Raw genomic sequence first — 22,420 nt, 5'->3', positions numbered from 1 at the left:
CAAGGCATTTCTTCGCTTGAAGAGTACTCCCTCAAGAGAGTCACAGCCCTTATCCCTTGGTGGACAAGACCAAGGCCCACCTAATTCAATACTCTGCATCCAACAACAGTTCACTCCAGGTTATAAAGTCTGCTATCCCACTATCCCTTCAACAGCTTTTCATTTGCCCAGATCTGTTAGGAGCCTGTTTTTTGAATGTGGTTTGTTGATCTTGTGCTTGTTATTTTTTGGTGTTCTTTAATGTTGCCTTTTTATGAGTGTATTGATGGGTTCTGTTAGCCACTCAGATATGTTTTTACTTGAAGTGGGAGACTGATTAATTTAAAAAAAAAAAAAAATCTATCAAGGTGCAGACTGGTAAGTACCCGCCACCAAAGTGCAGCCTCTTAGCTGCTGAAATGACAGAGATGTCTGAAAGCATTTGGTCAAAACTGCTGGGGTGTGACATCGACAGGAGAATTTGACGTGCTACTTTTTAAGCAGGTCTTGTGACATGTGAACACGGCTGAGCTTCATCTTGCTGCAGAGAGGTGCCAAATGCTGGTTTTAAAAGAAATATATATTAGGAGCGAAAACTACCATTAAAACTATTACCGCAAAGTAGCTCATTTGATTGCAGTAATTATGCTAACGATTTGAAGGGGTAAAGATATCTATGCAGAGATCTGGTGCTAAAAGAGGTGTGGGGGGGGAAGAACACAGATATCTTCATGAGAATTTCAAGATATTTTCCACTCACTAGAGAAAGTGGAGGAGTGAGGATCTGGGACAGTGACTGAGGTAAGAACACAGGAAGCTGCCTTCTACAGTCAGACCATGGGTCCGTCTGGGTCAGGATTGTCTACACAGACTGGCAGCGGCTTCTCCAAGACTGCAGGCAGGCATCACTTCCAGCCCTATCTGGAGATGCCAGGGAGGGGACCTGGAAGGGCCCTATCCCCTAAGGGGAATACCTTAAAGTGCTCGCATGTAGTCTCCCATTCAAATGCAAACCAGGGCACACCCTGCTTAGGAAAGGGGATGCTTGCTACCACAAGACCAGCTCTCCTCCCTGGTCAACAGACTTCAGTTCTGCTTTACATCAAACCCACAGTCTGTGGATGCAAGCCCTTGGACGTGGGTATTCATGCACGGAGTTATCGGGAACATTTTAAATATCCTAAGGTTTCAGTTTTAAAAGTTCATTCCACCCCCTCTTTGAGAAGACAACCATTTCTTCTATGAGATTTTCTTTCCAGTGAGAAGTGGGTGCCAATGCCTTCCGGTAAGATCTGTCTCAACATTTCATAACGGTCCACTATCAGCTCTGGATAAGCTCCCACATGGCTTTGGGTGGAGGGAAAGCAGGGGAACTCAACCAAAATCTTTTGCTTCCTCCCTTCCCACTAGAGACCGTTTACAAAGTGCTTTCAGTTTTGCTGCAGAGCTTTAGGGAGATGAGGGGTGGTTTGTACCAAGAGTTTTCAATCTCATCTCCACAGGTTGTGGGGAAAGAGCAGCATAATTTTAAATTCATCTTCACAATGCAATTGTCAACTCCTGGTGACCACAGAGCCACGTGGTTTTCTTTTGGCAGACTACAGGGGATGCTCACCATTGCCTCCTCCTTTCAGCATCTTCCTATATCGCTGCTGCCCGATATACGTGTTTCCGGGATTCGAACCAGCAACCTCTGGCTCCCTAGGCAAGTTACTTCCCCACTGCGCCCTTAGGTGGCATCCCAGAGTGACTTCGCTGGAGGTAAATGCAGATGTCAGCTAGCAGGGATGCAGAAGGAGCTTTATGGCTTGAGAAGGCCAATTCGTTTCATCAACACTCCCTAACAATCCCCTGGGATTGTAAGCATGGTTGTGGCTAAGAAGGAATTCAAGAGCTCCTTCCCGCCCTATCTCACAAGAACATAAGAGTAGTCCTGCTGGATCAGACCCAAGGAAGCCTCTCGAGTCCAGCATCCTGTTTCACGCAGTGGCCCACCAGATGCCTCTGAGAAGCCCACAAACAAGAGCTATGTGCATGCCCTCTCTCCTGCTGTTGCTCCCCTGCAACTGCAACTTGCCTCTGAGGCTGGAAGTGGCCTATAGCAGGGATCCTCAACATTGGGCCCCCAGATGTACTTGGACTTCAACTCCCATAATCCCCAGGCCCAGTGGCCTTTGGCTGGAGATTATGAGAGTTGAAGTCCAAGAACATCTGGGGGCCCAATGTTGAGGATCCCTGGCCTATAGCCATCAATAGTCGCCATGGATAGACCTGTCCTCCATGAATGTGTCTAAGCCCCTTTTAAAGCCATCCAAGCTGGTGGCCATCACCACATCCAGTGGCAGAGAACATTGTCTACAGCGCCATTGGTTAACCCTATTTGAGACCCACAAAGGAGGAGTTCTAATACAGCACAGGAATGCATTAGGAAGGGGAGAATTAGATAATTTTTAGAGTTAAGCCAAAGAGGAACGCCATTTCAATACTGACGATTCGGGGACTCTCTTCAGAGGCTGGCTAAACAATCTAGCATATACAAGCCTTTAATAATTCTGGTGGGACTTCTGGGAAGCTCAGTGGCAGAACTCAGGGAACTCTCTACAATATACTGAATGAACCATGAGAATTAGACAACGGTGTGAAAAACAGATGGGGGGACACTTTCCCAATCAACATTACCGGGAAGCACTAACATTTAATAGGTTTAAAAGGTCCAGTGTGATTCTTTGATACTGCAGCAGAAGAGAAATTGTATAAATATTATTCCCGTCACTTCTCACTCCAGTAGGAACTTCAGAAAATGTCCTGGTCCCCAAAGCTAAATCCTGGAGACATGAAGAAGTAGCCGAATACGAATACGACAAATATTTAAATACCACTTTTCAATAAAAGTCCTCGACGCGGTTTACATAGATATGAATAGATAAAATGGCTCCCTGTCCCCAATGGGCTCACAATCTAAAAAGGAAACACAAGGCAGACCCCAGCAACAGCCAATGGAGGGATGCTGTGCTGGGGATGGATAGGGCCAGTTGCTCTCCCGCTGCTAAATATAAGGAAATCACCTTTTTAAAGGATGCCTCTTTGCTCAGAGTAGACATGCCTTGCTAGAGACTCTTTGACAAAAATATCTTAAAGATAATAAGCATTGGAAAAGGAAATATCTTCCCACAATGGTGCAGAAGTGTGCAGTGCAGGGCACCAATATATAAGATCCTACATTAAAATCATAAATGTAAGATCCTGTTAAAGGAGATTTGATGGAATCTTGGTGACATTCCACTTTACTTGAATTTCTGGCATATTGTGTTGAGTTGTGCCGTCGAGTCGGTGTTCTCCTGGCGCCCACAGAGCCTTGTGGTTGCCTTTGGTAGAACACAAGAGGGGTTGACCATTGCCTCCTCCCGCGCAGTCTGAGATGATGCCTTTTCAGCACCTTCCCATATCGCTGCGGCCCGATATCGGTGTTTCTCATAGTCTGGGAAACATACCAGCGGGGATTCGAACCAGTAACCTCGGGCTTGCTAGTCAAGTCATTTCCCCACTGCGCCATTAGGTGGCGTTAAACCCATATGAAAACCTACAACAGGAAGTTTAGGTAATCTGTGGGATGCGCCACTTCTATTAAAATATATGCAGCTTTCTGCTCCCAATACTTTGCAATCAAAACTTGAGCTGTCACTAACATTTTTAAAAACATTGTTTTTAAGATATTTTAAAATTTCTATATTGTTGCAATGTGCCAATCTTTTCTGTTATCATTTATTTTATTTTAATTAATGTTTTAACCATTCTGTTGTAAACCACCCAGAGATGTGAGTTTGGGCGGTATAGAAATATGTTAAATAAAATAAAATAAAAAATAAATAAATAGATTTTGGCATTCCAAGTAGACCTCATCCAATTTTCTTCTAAAAGTAGTCAGCAATGAACAATGAAGCCATCACTAATAACAGTCTCTGGAAGGAATGGCTAGTTGTCAGTCGTGATGCTGTATATGTGGTTCAATACATATTTATAAAATATACACTTTTGTATAATAAAAATTATCTAGAAACACAAATAAATAGAACCTGGAAAATCAGTGGAACTTAAAAACACTGATGCATGAGGAACAAATCAGGCCGAGATCATGGGGAACAGTCCTTTGCAAACCCCTCTAATTAAAATTAAAATCCAAATATTTTCTTGAAGCAGGATGGGGGACGGGAAGGTCGGGGGGGAGAGTGACAACGCTCTAAATTAAGCCGAAGGATTTGAATCCCATGCAAATGGCAATGTTTAGGGTTAACACAGATCTGGAAACAGTTTAGCAGGAACCTGGCATGGCTGGGGGCCAGCTGAGAAAGGGAGTCGAGTCGGCCTGGGCTAATCATTTCCTTCATGCGGGCTACTCTAGCACACTAATAGGTTTTAATAAAAACTTTCAATTGGGCCAGTAAACCCCTCATTAAGCTGTTTTTAAAGCATGAATTTAAGAGCGGAGAGGGCAAGAGGTCGCCAGGAGTATTTAATTCACAACGGCTGGCGTGAAGTGCTTGTGCTATTGGAAACCAGCGATCCAGCGTCCAGGGCCGCATAAACATCCGACTCTGTCACTAAGGGCCGGCTAAGTGACAGTTTGAAAAATAGATTTAATAAGGCAGAAGGGGGGGGCGGGGGGGAGTTTCCCAGTCATACATGAACAAGAGGAATAATCAACAGGCCATTTGTTCCGTTTCTGCAAATTTCTAAGGGAGAAAAAGAGCCACGCTAATGCACAGGCGTAATGCTTAAAAGCACTCTAGAGGTCGGGATTTAGATTCTTCAGATTCTTGTTATCTGCAGTTTATATCTACTGCCATCAACACACTTGGTGCTTTAAAGAGCAACTTAAGCAGAGAAGCTTGCAATATAAATCTAGACAGTTCTGAGGGGCAGGGGGGGAGGGGGGACACAGCAAAGATAATATGCAAGCAAAATGCAGTTGCATATCAAACAGCTTTGTTTTGGCTGGAGAGAAAAACGAAAAGACCAAACTGGGAGAGGCAGTGAAAATGAGGAGTCGGATCTCCCATATCTTTTCGTTTTAAGCAGCTGGAGATCTGGGTGAGGGGGGAGAAGCAGGCAGACAGGGTCAGTGCCTTTCGCCTCATGAGCAACTCACTTGGATGATCTGCTTACAAATCTGCATCAACATAAGAACATAGGATGCTGCCGTATACCGAGTCAGACCATTGGTCTATCTCGCTCAGGATTGTCTTCACAGACTGGCAGCGGCATCTCCAAGGTTGCAGGCAGGAATCTCTCTCAGCCCTATCTTGGAGATGCTGCCAGGGAGGGGACTTGGGACATGGATGCTCTTCCCAGAGCAGCCCCATCCCCTGAGAGGAATATCTTCCAGTGCTCACACATGTAGTCTCCCATTCATATGCAACCAGGGTGGACCCTGCTTAGCTAAGGGGGAAAGTCACATTTGCTACCACAAGACCTGCTCTCCTACCTGACATCATCTGACACTACAGAGGAGGGATTCGAACACACAACCCGAGGGACACAGGAAGCTACCTTCTACTGAGTCAGACCAATGGTCCATCTAGTTCAATATGGCCTGCAGAGACTGGCGGCAGCTTGGCGATGCCAGGGAGGGAACCTGGACCCTTCCGCATGTAAGCACGCAGCCGCTCTTCCCAGAGTGGCCCCTTTCCCTAAGGGGAAGATCTTCCAGTGATCACACATGTAGTCTCCCATTCAAGCGCAAACCGCGACAGACCCTGCTTAGCAAAGGGGACCATTCAGGCCTGCCGCCACAAGGCCAGCTCTCCTCCCGTACTTCCAAATGGAGCCGATTCCCACACTCCGCTGCAAGCATGGGTGAACCTGCCTTTACCTGGGTGAAGTTTCGGTGGCAGAAAGGATTCTACCATCTGTAGCTGAGGCTACAATAATGTTTGGCTTCCATGGGAGAAAAAGATGGACAAGGGGGTGGTGGCGGGGCAGAGAGAGAGAGAGAGAGAGAGAGAGAGAGAGAGAGAGAGAGAGAGAGAGAGAGAGAGAGAGAGAGACCAATCCACCCCAGCTCCCAAACAAGCCCTCCAAGTGGCGAGCATTTTCTCACGACCCACCCAGCCAAGGAAATAGCTGAGCACAGCACACAGCTGGACAATCCTTTGCCAGGCTTTGAAACAGGTGCTTCTTGTTAAACTCCACCTCTGGGGCAGAAGAGGGGCCGCCCCCCCCCAGGGAAGGAGGACTGCGGAGGAAGCCGGGCCACGGGAGACGGTCAAGGGGAGCCCAGCCACAGCCGGGCGTGACCAACACGGTTAGGCTCGGCTTTGTGGTAGCCACACAGCTACGGAGACATTCCAGCCTCGAGGGCAAGAGAGATGCTTTGCGTTGTGGGGAGGGGGGGCATATTTCGTCCAGTGGGGCAGTTCTGAACGCCTTGCGTCCGCTGAAGACGAGGCCCTGGTTATCGCAGCAAAGCCGCTCGAGACCAGAGCAAAGAAGAAAGCTGATTATCCAGGGAAAAATCTCCATATTGCTCAGCTTCAGGAGGAGAGGGCAACAAGCAGAGAGGTTGCTCCAGTGAGCACGGGCCGGGTGGCAACCCACAACTCACTCCCCACCCCCCTGAGACTATTCGATGCGCGGTGTGGCCGAGTAGCCTCCCTGCGGAAGCTGCGGATGACGGAGCGGAGGCACCTTTTGAAGGGGTACCTCTCAGATTCGGATTCCTTTATTGCCGTCACCGACTAGAAACGGGTGACCCGCTGATCTTTAGCAGGAGGAGAGCAACTGGCCCTCTCCAACCCCAACACAGCATCCTCCCAGTGGCTGTTGCCGCTGCCCAAGTGCTCCTTTTTAGATTGTGAATCCTTTTGGGACAGGGAATCCTCTCGTTTTCTTTTTCTTTGTAAACGGCTTTGAGAACCGGCTTGAAAAGGGGCTTGGGCAAACTCACGGAGGACGGGTCTAAATGGCTACTAGTCTGGTGGCTGTAGGCCACCTCCAGCCTTAAGTACCAGTTGCAGGCGAGCAGCAACAGGAGAGAGGGCATGCCCTCACCTTTTGCTTGTGGGTTTCCCAGAGGCATCTGGTGGGCCAGTGGGTGAAATGGGATGCTGGACTTGATAGGCCTTGGGCCTGATCCAGCAGGTCTCTTCTTATGTTCTAACTTTTTTGTTGTTGGAAAATGATATATAAATACCTGTAGGGATCTGTAGATATATAAATATACCTTTAGGAAAATATTTGGCGATGCATGGTAAGGTCGGAGCTAGACGAAAGCTAGGTGGGGAAATGCTTGACTAACAAGCAGAAGGTTGCCGGTTCGAATCTTCACTGGTACTACATCGGGCAGCAGCGCTATAGGAAGATGCTGAAAGGCATCATCTCATATTGCATGGAAGGAGGCAATGGTAAACTCCTCCTGTATTCCACCAAAGAAAACCACAGGACTCTGTGGGCGCCAGGAGTCGAAATCAACTTGATGGCAAACTTTACCTTTTTACTCCTGTACAGGTGAAACTCGGAAAATTAGAATATCGTGCAAAAGTCCATTAATTTCAGTAATGCAAATTAAAAGGTGAAACTGATATATGAGACAGACGCATTACATGCAAAGCGAGATAAGTCAAGCCTTAATTTGTTATAATTGTGATGATCATGGCGTACAGCTCATGAAAACCCCAAATCCACAATCCCAGAAAATTAGAATATTACATGGAACCAAGAAGACAAGGATTGTAGAATAGAACAATATCGGACCTCCGAAAAGTATACAGTGTACTGTGCTTGATTGGCCAGCAAACCCGCCTGACCTGACCCCATAGAGAATCTATGGGGCATTGCCAAGAGAAGGATGAGAGACATGAGACCAAACAATGCAGAAGAGCTGAAGGCCGCTAATGAAGCATCCTGGTCTTCCATAATACCTCAGCAGTGCCACAGGCTGATAGCATCCATGCCACGCCACATTGAGGCAGTAATTGCTGCAAAAGGGGCCCAAACCAAGTACTGAATACATATGCATGCTTATACTTTTCAGAGGTCCGATATTGTTCTATTTACAATCCTTGTTTTATTGGTTTCATGTAATATTCTAATTTTCTGGGATTATGGATTTGGGGTTTTCATGAGCTGTACGCCATGATCATCACAATTATAACAAATTAAGGCTTGACTTACCTCGCTTTGCATGTAATGCATCTGTCTCATATATCAGTTTCACCTTTTAATTTGCATTACTGAAATTAATGGACTTTTGCACGATATTCTAATTTTCCGAGTTTCACCTGTATATGATATTTTAGAAGCAAGCAATGCAATGATGAATCCTCTTGGCCCTGCCGCTGCTGTTGAACTACAACTCCCATCATCCCCAGTCACAATTTAATGGAGAATTGTAATTCAACAACCGCTGGAGAGGCTAAGTTGCCTACATGTCATTAAGTATTTCTATGGCATTTTTATTATGAAACCTTTACGATGCTTTCTGTTTGAAATTGGAGTCAGTCCAAAGTTTGGGGACGTATTTGTTGATGTTTTTTAAATCATCCCACTTCCTGCCAGGGAACAGGAAGCACTCAGCATGTACAAAGGATCCCTACAGGGACTGGTAAGACAATTCTTTGAAGTCCAGGCTACCGAATGCAAAAGTGGGGGTTTTCAGAAGTCAGCAATATTTAAATGCCTTCGGACAATAACAGATCGAGGGTGACAAAATGACCGTGTGCCACAATTCTAACCCAGCCAAAATGCTGTGGGTTTCCTGCATTCTTCACCAAAGAGAGAGAAATTCAGCATTTCCATGTCATTAATCCCAACTCAGAAGTAGCAGCTTAACCGAAGCCAGAAGGAAGAGAAAAGGGGAACCCCATGAGGTACAAAGGGGTTGATTAGCAAGGCTAAGAGACGTGATCCAATTCAGGACCATAGGAAGCTGCCATATACTGAGTCAGACCCTTGGTCTATCTAGCTCAGTATTGTCTTCACAGACTGGCAGCAGCTTCTGCAAGGTTGCAGGCAGGAGTCTCTCTCAGCACTGTTTTGGAGAAGCCAGGGAGGGAACTTGGAACCTAGATGTTCTTCCCAGAACAGCTCAATGCCCTGGGGAAAATATCTAGGAGGCAGCCTGGATCTCAGTTTTAGGTAAGCAAGCAATGAGGGAGAGACAGAGAGAGGAGAAGCAGAGATGGAGCTTGACTTTTGAACGTCTGATTGGCTTGGAAAATATGTAAATGCATGCATATATCTGGAAAGGGGCTGGAACAACATAGGAAAGCATCAAATCCTCAGCCTAATCTGGAAATGCTTCTGATCCGAGCAGAAGTCATGAATTCAGCCCCTGAACTGGCTGAGAACCCCACCCCATTCTCAGAGCCATAGAAAAGAACGGGATCCCCCTAGGAAAGAAGAGGAGTGACAGAGAAAAGTTAAAATATTACATACCCCAAAAGTGCATGGAAAGCAACTATTGGAGGGTTTTCTGAGTTATGCTCACTTACCAAAGGAATACCTGCAAAATAAATAGGAGGGAAAGTGTTAAAATGTGGGTTAAAAGTAGATATATATTTAGACGTTGTGCTAGGTAACCAGGGAAGGCTTCTTTTATTTATTTTCCCATTTCACAGACACTTGCTTTCCTTTCAAAAGCACTTAAGTGAATGGTAAGGCTGTAAGGAGTCTCAAAAGGCCCTCTGCTCCAGCCCAACAAAAGCCAGGATGCTCTCTTCCCAAACCTCTGGGGCAGAACAGCTCATGAATCCAGCCTCTGATCACGCAAAAAAGGGTGTGTTATTGAGATGGATTCCCGTGATAAGCAGCTCCTTTGCGGCCACAGCCGAGTGGAAGCCACTCACCATTTTCTTGCTAACATTTTTGGCATTAAAAATTACGTCTCCCCATGCCAGTCATTTCTCACCCTCCTTGCAAAAAATGCTCACTTGCAATGCAATCCTAGACATGTCTACTCGGAAGCTAGCCACACTGCAACCACAGGAGTTTAGTCTCAGCTAAGTGTGTATAGAGGGTTGCATCCTGATTCACCCAAGTGCCTTCACTCTATGATGCTCTTATTGCATCAGTCCGGGGGACCCCAAGCTTGGGTATCCCAATGTTGTTGGACTACAACTCCAGAGGGCCTTCGGCCACTGCAGCTGAGGGTTATGGGAGCTGTAGTCCAACCACATCTGGGAACCCATCTGAATACAAGCCAAACCTAGCGTGCTTGGGAGGAAATCCTAGGGTGGCTGGGCCATTTTTACTGTGATCTGCTATCTTGAAAACAGGAACAGGGGAGCTCATATGACCTGGATATTAACACCGGAAGGGGGCTCCATCCGTTCTACTTATAACTTTTTTTTTTTGCATGAGCTGCTTTCATATAGAAAGGCAGGATGGACGGACACTCTCCAAGGACAAACAGCCCACACCTTTGAACATGCATGTTGCCAACATTTATTTTTTATTTTTGGTCTTTCTTATTTGCAGTACTGAACTCTCGCCTAGAAACATAGGAAGCTGCCTTTTACAGAGTCCAACCCTTGGTCCATCTAGCTCAGTACTGTCGACACAGACTGGCAGCGGCTTCTCCAAGGCTGCAAGCAGGAGTCCCTCCCAGCCCTATCCTGGAGATGCTGCCAGGGAGGGAAGCTGGAACCTTCTGCATGCAAGCCTGCAGGTGCTCTTCCCAGAGAGGCCCCCTCCCCTAAGGGGAATATCACACAGTGCTCACACACAGGGGTGGAGCCACCATTGGGTGAGAGGGTTCAAAGAACCCCAGCCGCCACCCCTCAGGGGCCACACCTTGTGGCCCCCGACACCCCCCCCACATCTGACATCAGACACGGGGGGCATGATTTCGCTCCCCAAAGGGGCCGCACAGCCCTGTTTGGGAGTGAAACCACACACCCCACTTCTGACATCAGGTGTGGGGGCGTGGCTAAACGCTCCCTGCATCTGATGTCAGATGCAGGGGGCGGGGCTAGGGAGGCCATGGTAGAGGCAGTACCTGGGCCACCGCTGGCCTCCTGCCGCAACTGCTCACACGTGTAGTCTCCCATTCAAATGCAAACCAGGGCAGACCCTGCTTAGCAAAGGGGGACAAGTCATGTTTGCTACCACAAGACCAGCACTCCTCCGACATGGAGGCGGCCTCCTTGGGACCAGTTCAATGTCAGGGTCAGCCCCACTCAACCCCCTGCTCAATAAGTGCCTCCCAAACAGAATGTTTGTTCCCGGTTCCCGAAACTCAAATTCCTGCCATTCGTACCAACTCAAGAAAGTCCGGCTAAAGTCTCTGGAGAGGGCAGCAAAAAGATAAACAAGAACAAAATCAAAGCACTCCTTGAGCACGAGCGCTTCCCTTTCCATCAGAAGCAAACACAAAACAAAAGACCAGGGCACCATCCAAGTTTGCCATCAATTCTTGACACACTATTAAGCTGAAAGCACTTCAGAGGGTTAAGTAACATCCCCGGCAGATGGTTTTCGTTGCTGCTAGGCTGTTGGCGTTCCACAGTGGTCATGGTGGTGGTTGTGGGGGGCGGGGGGCAGGGGGGGAGCGAAGGAAATACATTTACAAGGGCAGTAAACGAAAGCACCCGTCTGGTTTCTGGAGCCACTTTATTGTGGTCCCCGATCTTTTAAGAACTGCCCTATAATTACAAAGACACACACGCTTGGAAACAAGGAGAACGTTGCGCTAAAAAGAAATATCTCCTTTTTAAAAGGCTCACGGCGTCTGTTGTTCTGAAGTAACAACTCCTCCAAACACAAATAAGGAATCTTCTTGCAGAGTCTTTGGGGTCATCCGCAGGCCATTCCGGTTCTCTAGGGAACTTTTTGCTCCAACCATCTGAGGTAACCACTCGGCTGCTGTTTACACGATTACTCCCGCCGGGGTGAAAGAGAAGAGAAAGTCAAGCAACTCCCATCTTGCTGGGGACCACCAAATCTTTCAGCTTGCTTCAACCTCTTGCTTCAACGAAAAATCCATCGAGGAGCCCAATGCCTTTCGGGGAGGAGAGCTGGTCTTCTGGCAGAAGGCATGAGCTGCCCCCTTTGCTAAGCAGGGTCTGCCCAGGTTTGCATTTGAATGGGAGACTAGAAGTGTGAATACTGTAAAATATTCCCCTTATTAGGGGATGGAGCCACTCTGGGAAGAGCATCAAGGTCCCAAGGTCCCTCCCTGGCAGCATCTCCAAGAGAGGGCTGAGAGAGACTCCTGCCTGCAGCCTTGGAGAAGCCGCTGCCAGTCTGGGTAGACAATACTGAGCTGGATGGACCAAGCTTCCTCTGTTCCCTTCTTCCAAAGGGCCATAGAAATGCATGGAATCTACAATAAATTGTAGGTGGGGATGCTGGGAATGGTAGTTCAGCAACTTCAGGAGGAACCCAGGTTGGGAACCCTGCTCTACACAGACTGGCAGTGGCTTCTCCAAGGCTTGCAGGCTGGAGTTTCTCTCAGCTGCAGCCAGACAAGATCTGGGGACCCGGGTCTGAGAACTGCTGGCACAGTGGCTAACAGATCAGGAAGTCCGACTCTTGCTTCTGTCATGAAATCACTACATCGCCAGAGGCAAGACGCTTCGTTCCATCCGCCATAGGGAGGTAATCACCTCAGCCTACTCAACAGGGAACCAGGCAATGTACTACTACTGCGAATATTTATATACCGCTTTTCAACCAAAGTTCCCAAAGCGGTTCACATAGCCATAAACAAACAAACAAACAATAATAAATGGCATGAAGCGCTTTGAACACTGAAAAGCACGATGTGTATTATGATTCGGTCTGGTTGTAAGTATGTGGTGGTCATTATTCTTAAAAACTTTCAGAACACACATTGATTGATTGATTGATTGATTGATTGATTAAGTGCCGTCAAGTCGGTGTCGACTCTTAACGACTACATCATAGATTTTGTCCAGGATGATCTGCCTTCAACTTGGCCTTGAAGGCCTCTCCGTGGTGCATTCATTGCTGTCGTGATCGAGTCCATCCACCTTGCTGGTCACCCTCGTCTTCTCTTGCCTTCCACTTTTCCCAGCATTTGGGGAAAGCATTTTCCACAGAGCATTAGCTGCATGCTATTTTCCCCGTTTGATTTCTCCTCCTGGCCCACTTCCCCCTGCTGTTGGCTCTGCTTCCACTTTTTACTACATCGCATCGATTTATGGGTTTTATTGCATTTTTACTCCTGTTTAAAGGATGCTCTATTGTGTTGTGAAGCAGAAAAATAATGTTTAAAAAAATGCTGATTCCAATGCTGAAATACTATTCCCCATTCCCACTTGCTCCTCTCTCAGCAGAGAACTGGACCCTTTTAAACTTCAACTCCACAGCCTTGGATCCTTGCAGGATCGGGTCCAGCATGCAGGATCAGTGCAAAGGCAACTCAAGACAGGATGAAAATTATTCCTCTCTGACATAAGCCGTCACTAAGTTATAATTTGGTGAGCCCAATGTATGTTTTCCATTAGCCCCTGCCTGCATGGCAAAGAGGGAGCAGCATCACATGGTACTAATCTTGGTTTCATTAATATGTCGTATCGGCCGCACACCGCATCCTTTGAAACCGATACGCCTGCCGCCGCTCCCCGCCCCTTACCACGGTATCTGGAAGAGGTGCCAAAATCGGCTTCCTCAACAGGAAGGATGACCCCCCTGAGATCCTTTAACTCTTGGTTTAAGTTTCTAGAAATAATCCTTTCTCCATTTGGAGGAAGAGGGGAGAAGAGGAAGAGGAACAGAGGATGCAATGCATGGTCCACGATAAACAAAGCCATGCGTGGCGCTGGCTGCCAAAGACGCAGGCAAATTTAATAAAGAGAAGGGATGCTCTATTGTTGTTTAGGACGAAAAGCTGAGGTTTATATAGCAAGCCAAATTGAAAACACCTCCAACAAATCAGCCTTTCATTTTCTGCTCCCAAACACACAGTCCCCAAGCAAATATTTTGCTTTTCGCCAAAAGCTTTTAAACAACAACACCAGCTAGAGTTTTGATTGACCCAAGTGCTTGTTGTTATCATCTCAGCAATCCTTGCAAGAACCTTGGCAGGTTGCCCTCCATTAGGGGGAGGGGATGAGAAGGGGGGATAAAAATCAGCAGGGACCCACAGAGGTTGACTTGGCACAGTAAAGTAAAAAGTAAAGTGTGCCGTCAAGTCAATTTCGACTCCTGGTGCCCACAGAGCCCTGTGGTTTTCTTTGGCAGAATACAGGAGGGGTTGACCATTGCCATCTCCCACACAGTGTGAGATGATGCCTTTCAGCATCTTCCTATATCGCTGCTACCCGATAGAGTACCGGGGGGATTCGAACTGGCAACCTTCTGCTTGTTAGTCAAGCATTTCCCCGCTGCAACACTTAAGGTGACCGTAGCCAAGTAATATTTTTGGTTGCCACCAAGCCCTCTTCCTCCTCCGACTTGCGCTTGGGAGAGAGGCAATGTCTTCCTTCACTTGTGCTGAGCTTCACAGAAGGTAACACACCAGCACTCTCTTCTGAACAAACAATTCCAGAGACTGCAGCCATTTCTGAACTTCAGTTCACAGAGAAGTTGGAGATAGGCTCTGTGTGCTGTGGATGGTCCAGTTATTAGAGGGCACAGGTACCTATCCCCGACAAGCAGATTTATGCAGACCTTAAGTGGCGCAGCAGGGAAATGCTTGACTAACAAGAAGGTTGCAGGTTCGAATCCCCACTGGTATGTTTCCCAGGCTATGGGGAACACCTATATCGGGCAGCAGCGATATAGGAAGATGCTGAAAAGCATCATCTCAGACTGCGCGGGAAGAGGCAATGGTCAACCCCTCCTGTATCCTACCAAAGACAACCACAGGGCTCTGCGGGCACCAGGAGTCAAAATCAACTTGACGGCACAACTTTACCAGTAAATTGATGGCCAGGGTGAGATTTGAACCAGAGATCTCCCGGATCACACCTCTCTGCAACTATACAATACAAGTTGATTAGGTCAATGGGAGGAGAGCTGGTAGTGTGGTAGCAAATATAAATTGTCCCCTTTGCTAATCAGGGTCCACCCTGGTTTATATTTGAATGGGAGTCTACATGTGTGGGGTCTACTTTGGGGAGAGCACCTGCCTGCTTGCATGCAGAAGGTCCCAAGTTCCCTCCCTGGCAGCATCGCTGGATGGGGCTGAGTGAGATTCCTGCCTGAAATCTTGGAGAAGCTGCTGCCAGTCTGGGCAGGCAGTCTACTGAGCTAGATGGGCCAATGTCTGATTCATTAGAAAGCAGCTTCCTATGTTCCTATGAGTTACAAACGCTCAAATATCCATGTTATCTGGAAAAGCCACATGTAACCCGTATAAATACAAGTTCTACCTACACTGACCCAAAAGGAAGACGACTCTGAATTTAAGATGACCCCCCTGATTTCTAACATCAAAGAACGGGTGGGGGGGGGCTCTAGTCTTAGATTCAGTTTTCCTCTCACAACCAGGAGTTACCCCCTTGAAACGGATTGCCAGGAAATTTAGGTTCGAGAAAAGGAAGAATTTTTTCACACTGTACATAATTAATTGATGGAATTCTCAGCCTCAAGAAGGTGCTGGCCACCAACTTGGATGGCTTTAAGCAGACAAATTCACAGAGGACAATCCTATCAGTGGCTACTAGGCCTTGACGGCTTTGGGATTCTCCCAAGCTCAGAGGTAGGATGCCTCTGAAGACCACTTGCAAGGCAGCAATGGAAGGGAAAGGCCTTCATCTCCTGCTGGTGTGGCTTCCGGGGGCCATGTGGTGAGCTACTGCGGGAAACAGGATGCTGGACTTGATCGGTCTTGGGCCTGATCTAGCAAGACTCTCCTTATACTCTGCTCCTGTGAACCCTGGTGACCCTTGGAAGCTTATTAGGTGCTACTCAATGAAAGGACCGACAATAGCAGACCAGATCCCCACAAGACAGCTTGCCCATGACTCCCGGCCTTGTGCAGCCAAAGAGAAACATCTGGATGTGCGCCAAGACCTATCCACAGTATCCCAGGACCAAATCATCCGAGCCAGGGCCCCACAGAGACTGTGCATGCACTCGACAATATCCCCCAGATTGGACACCTGCGCAGGAGTCCCCTTGCCGGACATGCCACTCCAGAAACGATCCCCTGAAGGCAGAAAACGTGAACGTCACTGCCTGGGAACAAGGCTGTCACCTGAAAGAGACAGACCCTTGAGGCACAGAGATGCACACGCAGCAAAAGCTTTCCTGCTTCGGACTGCAAAAAAATAATTGGGGGGGGGGAGGAAAACCTGGGGACAGTCCCTCTGCTGAAGCTTCCTTTCCACACAGCCTTCCCGCCAGCTGGACCAGAGTTGAAAAGAGTTGTGCGCCAGTCAACAGCGTCTGGGATCTGAAGTCTCGGGCCCAAAACAAATAGATAAATGCTTCAAAAATTAAAATAAGACAGGACTTAAAAAGAATAAATTGGCCCTCGCTGGCAGCAGAGGGGGGGGTGGGTGGGAACTGCATTGCTCTTCAAAAACAAAAACAAAAATAAAAACCCACTTATCTACCTTTGAACTGACTTCCCATCAGTAACCTCACACCATCCGCCCATGTAACCCAAGATTCAGCCTCCGAAAACAGCGCTCACCAGATGCTAGAAAACAAAGGACTCAGGATGGCCAGGTGCACCCATTGGGTGCCAAGGAAGACCCTTTTGGATACTTATGCACGGAAGCCTCTCTCTCTTATTATCCTGTGTGTCAGCCACACCAAGCCAGATGTTCCCCTAGGAAAGCCTTGGGATTTTTTTTTTTTTTTTTTAATGAAAGGCGGGTACGAATTTAACAATAAAAAATAAAAATAAATAAAAGACAGCCTGACACAGTGCAGGGCATTGGATCTATTTATTTTTACATTCATGTCCATCCTTCTCAAGGGCGCCCAGAGCGGTGTGCGTGGTTATGTTTATCACAACAACCCTAGGAGGTAGATCAGGCTGAGACATAGGAACATAGGAAGCTGCCGTATACTGAATCCGGCCATTGGTCTATCTAGCTCAGCATTGTCTTCATAGACTGGCAGCAGCTTCTCCCAGGCTGCAAACAGGAATTTCTCTCAGGCCTATCTTGGAGATGCCGCCAGGAAGGGAACTGGGAACTTTTTGCTGTTCCCAAAGCAACCTTAGTTCAGGCAACCTCCTCTTTGCAACCTCTATGAAACCTCCTTAGCTGCCCCAAGGGCGAGAGGTAACAGACTGACCTGCAGATACTCCAGTAATACTGCTGCCCAAGTTGAAAGGGCTGTCCCTGGAGCCTGGGTCTCTAATCACCATGCCACACTGACTCACTCGTCTGCTTCTGCAATGGGAAGGGCCATCTACGATGCACATTTCCTCTGTGGAATCTGTAGCCACTGAGCAAGCATTCTTTCTTTCAGTACATACTTGGGGTAGGAACATAGGAAGCTGCCATAGACCGAGTCAGACCCTTGGTCCATCTAGTTCAGTATTGTCTACCCAGACTGGCAGCAGCTTCTCCAAGGCTGCAGGCAGGAATCTCTCTCAGCCCTATCTTGGAGATGCTGCCAGGGAGGGAACTTGGAACCTTCTAATGCTCTTCCCAGAGCGGCTCCATCCCACTAAGGGGAATATCTTCCAGTGTTCACACATCAAGTCTCCCATTCATATGCAACCAGGGTGGACCCTGCTTAGCTAAGGGGACAAGTCATGCTGGCTACCACAAGACGAGACATAAGTGACAGGCCCAGAGTCCTCCAACAAGTTCCATGGCTGAACAGAGATTTGAACTCGTGTCTCCTCAGCCCTAGTCCAACACTCTACCCACGACACCAGGCTGGTCCTGGCTGATGTCCAGCCCCGGATGGTGCACATGGCGTATGGTCTACTTGGGTGCAGCTACTGTCTGCATCCTTTATGCACCAGAGGAATCTTGTAACACTCACTCTGCAGGGTCAGGGCGCTGCAGGGGCATGAAAGGAAAACACAGAGCACCACGGGATTAGAGCTTTTTTCATTAGCAGGCTGGCCAGAGACGTACAAAAGGCAATCCTGGACCACGTCCCAAGAGGCAGTCCAGGCAGGAAAGGAAGATGTGAAGACAGGAGAGGAGAGTGGAAGCTGCAAGCCTAAGGAAGTAACGGAAAGGTTTACAGGGACAGATGGGGCAATCACATGGTTTTCTGGAAAATTCGGAATTGGGGGAAATACTGGAAATTTCCCCATGCATTTCTTCTCATTTGCATAGTTCATTCCTCAGAAAATTTTACCCTGCAAATTTTACAGATGCCCTAAATAGATAGTGATCTGTTTGGGCATGTTATTTTACTTGTTTCTTTAGTTTTCAACACAAACACACCACTAAACCACAACTTTACCCTTTTGTTTACAAATCAACAAAACATATACTGATTATTTACCCTCTCACATCCTTCCTAGGAATAATCATTATCCTGGAACACATTAGTGACACCTTTGAAACTGACGCACTTTTCTAAGGCTGCACGGTCATCCATCTATTGCTACTAATCTATTTTGTAACACAATGAATTATCCAAAATGAAAAATTTTCCCATGGAAAAATAAAGTATGGGAAATTTTTCTGTGAGAAATTTTCAACCCAGGTCCCTGGTGAGCTACTTTCTGGTATTAAATCTCATTACACGGGGGTTTCTCAACTTTGAGTCCCCAGATGCTGACAGACTACAACTCCCATATTCCCATATTTATTTATATAGTCCAACAATATCTGGGGATTCACATTTTGGAACTCCTGCTCCAAATTATTTCATGAGGGTCGCGGATAGAGATGTGAAGGGGGGTGCGCCCCCCCCACCAGAATGGTCCAAACCACCACCCCCACCAGTATCTAAGGCATTGAGATCAGCCATGCCACATCCTCTCCTTTCACAGTCTAGGATCTTTACACCCCACCCCCAGGCATTCCCCCCCCCCATGCTTTGTCTCGGGATTTCACCTCTTTATTGACCCTTGGCGTTCCTCCAAATACATTTTGGTGTGTCTTATGTTGCCATTTTAAGCTGCACGATACGTTGCCTTGAACGTCTTCGCAAAGAAAGGCCATCAACACGTTTTATAAACCAGGCAAACAAAAGCAACTTACCAGACCTGTCCCACGTTAACCAAAGAGAGGTAGAGAGCCCAAAGGGCGGCCATGAGGAGGACGTTGGCACAGCCGGTGACCAAAATGAAAGCCGAGATGGCCAAGCCCATCAAGGCGAAGCTGTCCAGTGTGATGTCCATGCTAGACCAGTCCAGGAACCAGAAGAGAGTTGGGGCGTAGCTCAGGGCTTCCAGGTTTATCTTCCCCTTGCAATAGCGCTTGATGTTCTCCAGGTAGAGCTTGCAAGGCAGAAGTCCTCGCTCTCCGATCAACCCCTTGTTCTGATGGTAAGCCACCAGAAAAGCCACAACTGCAAGGGAAATAAAATGGGGCAGGGGAGGGGATTTGAGAAGCGTCAACCCAAGAGGTAAACACAAGGGTTCTCAAACTTGTGCCCGCAGATGTAATCCAACAAGATCTGGGCACCCACGCTTAAGAATCCCTGAATTACCATACAGGAGTTGCGAAAAGGAAACATTCTGGGACCATGACATAGGAAGCTGCCATATACTGAGTCAGACCCTTGGTCCATCTAGCTCAGTATTGTCTATACAGACTGGCAGCGGCTTCTCCAAGGTTGAAAGCAGCCCTATCTCTCTCAGCCCTATCTTGGAGATGCTGCCAGGGAGGGAACTTGGAACCTTCTTCATGCAAGCAGACAGGTGCTCTTCCCAAAGCGCTGGCAAGGAGAGATTCGGTATGTGAAATCCAAGACAACATGGATGTTTCTCATGTAAACCCCACCCCCCTTCACTGAATATCTCCAGTTTGGTTAAAAATAAGATTCTTTGCGGGATGGGCTGGTTGCGGGCAGCAGGGGGAAGAACCTTCCGCAATCTAATTTACCTTGATTAACACTGCAATTTGCTGTAGAGCTTTTTCTCAAGGCGCTAATCAAAACCCAACTCAAAATTGCTGCCCTGCCATCAGCCAGCTCATCAGCTCCCAGAAATCCAAATTAGACCCCTGGTCTGTGAGCAAAGATAAACAAGGGAAGAGCAAATTAGGAGGAAAGAGGCACTGCCAAAGCGGAGGAACAAGCGGACACTGTATTTACATAACAGATTGGCAGAAAAGAAACTTCTAGAAGTTGTACGTAAGGGGCGACAAGAGAGGCCCACTTTGCTAAAGTACAGGTTTGACGAGAACTTTCAGTTTCAGGATTACAAGCGTCTGTCTGCACCAACTGCCAGCATGGTGTAGTGGTTAGAGTGCTGGGATTTCTTTATGGTTCTATGGGGCTTGTTTTGTTTTGTTTTTTTAAATCTTTCAATCAGATCGGTTATTTTTATATTCTAGCTTAATATTTTAATTGCATGCTTTTTATAGTCTTGTTTTAATTTTTGTGTGAACCGCCTTGAGATTGTTTTAATGAGAGGCAGTATAGAAATTCAATAAAATAAATAGACAAACGCTATGCCACAGCTCCTTCGGCTACCAGGATCGCTCCGGTTCTGGGAGGAGAGCGAGTCTTATGTTAGCAAGCATGAATTGTTGTCCCCTTTGCTAAGCAGGGTCTGCCCTGGTTTGCATTTGAATGGGAGACCACATATGTGAGCACTGTAAGATATTCCGTTTAGGGGATGGGGTTGCTCTGGGAAGAGCATCTGCATGCAGAAGGGTCCAAGTTCCCTCTCTGGCGGCATCTCTAAGATAGGGCCGAGAGAGACTCCTGCCTGCTACCTTGGAGAAGCTGCTGCCAGTCTCTGCAGACAATACTAAGCTAGATGGAGCAATGGTCTGACTCAGTATATGGCAGCTTCCTATGTTTCCAGGAACCATGACATGGACTCCTGCCACCTGACTGCAGACCTGATAGAGCATGGAGGGAGGAGGATACAATCCAGCAGCTCCAGAGTGCTACAAATAATGCCCAAAGGCGTTTTGAGATCCAAGCACGGTCCAGATTCTGGCGTGAAAGTCAAGTTCATGGGTTGTATGAATGAGTTACCCATTCAGCCGTCCATGTGTTTAGGCAGCAGGTCTTTGCCCTCAAAGAGCTTACAATCGAAGACAGAGGGTTGTGGAGCAACAAAGGGAAGGCCAACAGAACAGACACAAGAGCAAAGAGGAGGAGGAAATGGGAGAAAAGGCCATTACGCGTACGTAAATTGGGAATGAGGATTGAGAGGAGGCGCCGAAGGCCACCCAGAAACAGCAGGTTTTAAGGAGGGATTTGAAGGAATGGAGGGACGCCGCCTCAAGAAGCCGGGTGGCTGAAAATGGAGGGCCACCAAGGGAAGACCTGGCAACCAACCAGAAAGGCAGGACAGGGAGATACAGCCATTCTACATACACATCTGTAGTCCAGAGCTCCCTGTAAGAGGGCATCCCAGATGCGGATGACTACAGCTCCCAGAATCCCTAGCTGCAGCGGACTTTGGCCGAGGATGCTGGGCGCTGTAGTCAAGAACATCTGGGATTTCCTGTTAAAGAGGGAACAACACGGCTGGGGACCCGCTTGGAGAACCCCCCCCAATCAGCCGGGAATAATTCATTTAAGCTCCCCCCACCCTCCACCCTTTAAAACTCGAACATCTGCTGCTGCCCGGAGGGACGAAGGTCTGGAGCTCAGCGGGAGGGGAGGAAGGGGAGGGGGCCACACTGCTCCCCCAGCCCCCCCCCCACGTGCACCCCCCCCGCCCCTCCCAGGGACCGCCCACCCACTCACAGTAGATGAAGGCGGTGGCGCGCAGGAGCGCCAGGCGGGTCAGCCAGAAAGTGCCGGCGCTGGGCTGCTGCTTCTGGCTGGGGACGGGGCCGCCTGCCTCTTCGGCGGCTCCCTCCTCCCGCGGCGGCGGCGGCGGCGGCGGCTGTCGCCTCCTCCTCAGCGCGTCCCCGGGGGCAGCCATGCCCGCTGGAGTGGCTGCTGGCGCCGGCCGCGGGACGGAGCAGCAAGCGGGGGAGAAGCAGGACACACATGCGCGCCGGGCTGCCGGGGCGGCGCCGCGCTGGAGACGCCACGGAGCGCACGCCCATTGGAGAGCCGGCGGCTGGGGGGGGGGGTGCCTCCTTCCCCTGCCGGGCGGCGGCTACTTCTCCTCCACCCACCCCGGGCAGCCTGGCGCGCTCCGCTCTCCGGCGGCGGCTGCTACCCACGACTACTCCCCGCGTCCTTTTTCTAGTCCGCCTGGCAACTTGGGCCGCCCTAGGCGGTCTACACAAGGCAGCTGACCCAAGCGGAGACCAGGGTTCAGGCGCACTGGATGAGATGAAGCGCGCGCCCTTGAAAGGGAAGCCGCTAAGAGCCTGAGAAAACAGGTGTGTCTTAAGGGGCTTTCTAAAAAAGCAGCCACAGATGGAGGAGCTTTGGTTGGTGGGGGGAGAGGGGGCGCAAAATCCCAGGA

The 22,420-nt window shown here is 48.4% G+C and overlaps 2 protein-coding genes across 10 annotated transcripts in view; one reads left to right on the top strand and one right to left on the bottom strand.

The window, feature by feature from the left end:
* Positions 1-22,045, bottom strand: part of LMF1 (lipase maturation factor 1) — a 317,423-nt gene extending 295,378 nt beyond the window's left edge. For 8 of the 9 annotated variants that reach the window (XR_008311949.1, XR_008311948.1, XR_008311945.1 and 5 more), the window contains exons 1-3: positions 21,745-22,045; positions 19,074-19,383; positions 9,468-9,478 (exon numbers count right to left, since the gene is read on the bottom strand). Coding sequence is in view for 4 of the 9 variants with exons in the window: in XM_053275923.1 (XP_053131898.1) it covers positions 9,468-9,478; positions 19,074-19,383; positions 21,745-21,925 (502 nt within the window). In the remaining 5 variants the exon portion in view is untranslated. Of the gene's footprint in view, positions 1-9,411; positions 9,479-19,073; positions 19,384-21,744 lie in introns of those variants that run through there. The other variant, XM_053275924.1, reaches the window with a different exon arrangement.
* A 58-nt stretch (positions 22,046-22,103) lies between these two features.
* The window catches only part of SOX8 (SRY-box transcription factor 8), a 30,332-nt gene continuing 30,015 nt past the window's right edge, over positions 22,104-22,420 (top strand). The window contains exon 1 of the mRNA XM_053275920.1: positions 22,104-22,334. The gene's annotated coding sequence lies outside the window, so the exon portion shown is untranslated. The remainder of the gene's footprint in view (positions 22,335-22,420) is intronic.

The sequence above is a fragment of the Hemicordylus capensis genome, chromosome 13, assembly GCF_027244095.1.
Source record: "Hemicordylus capensis ecotype Gifberg chromosome 13, rHemCap1.1.pri, whole genome shotgun sequence".
In the NCBI taxonomy this organism is placed as follows: Eukaryota; Metazoa; Chordata; class Lepidosauria; order Squamata; family Cordylidae; genus Hemicordylus; species Hemicordylus capensis.
This window is presented reverse-complemented; position numbering and strand designations above follow the sequence as displayed.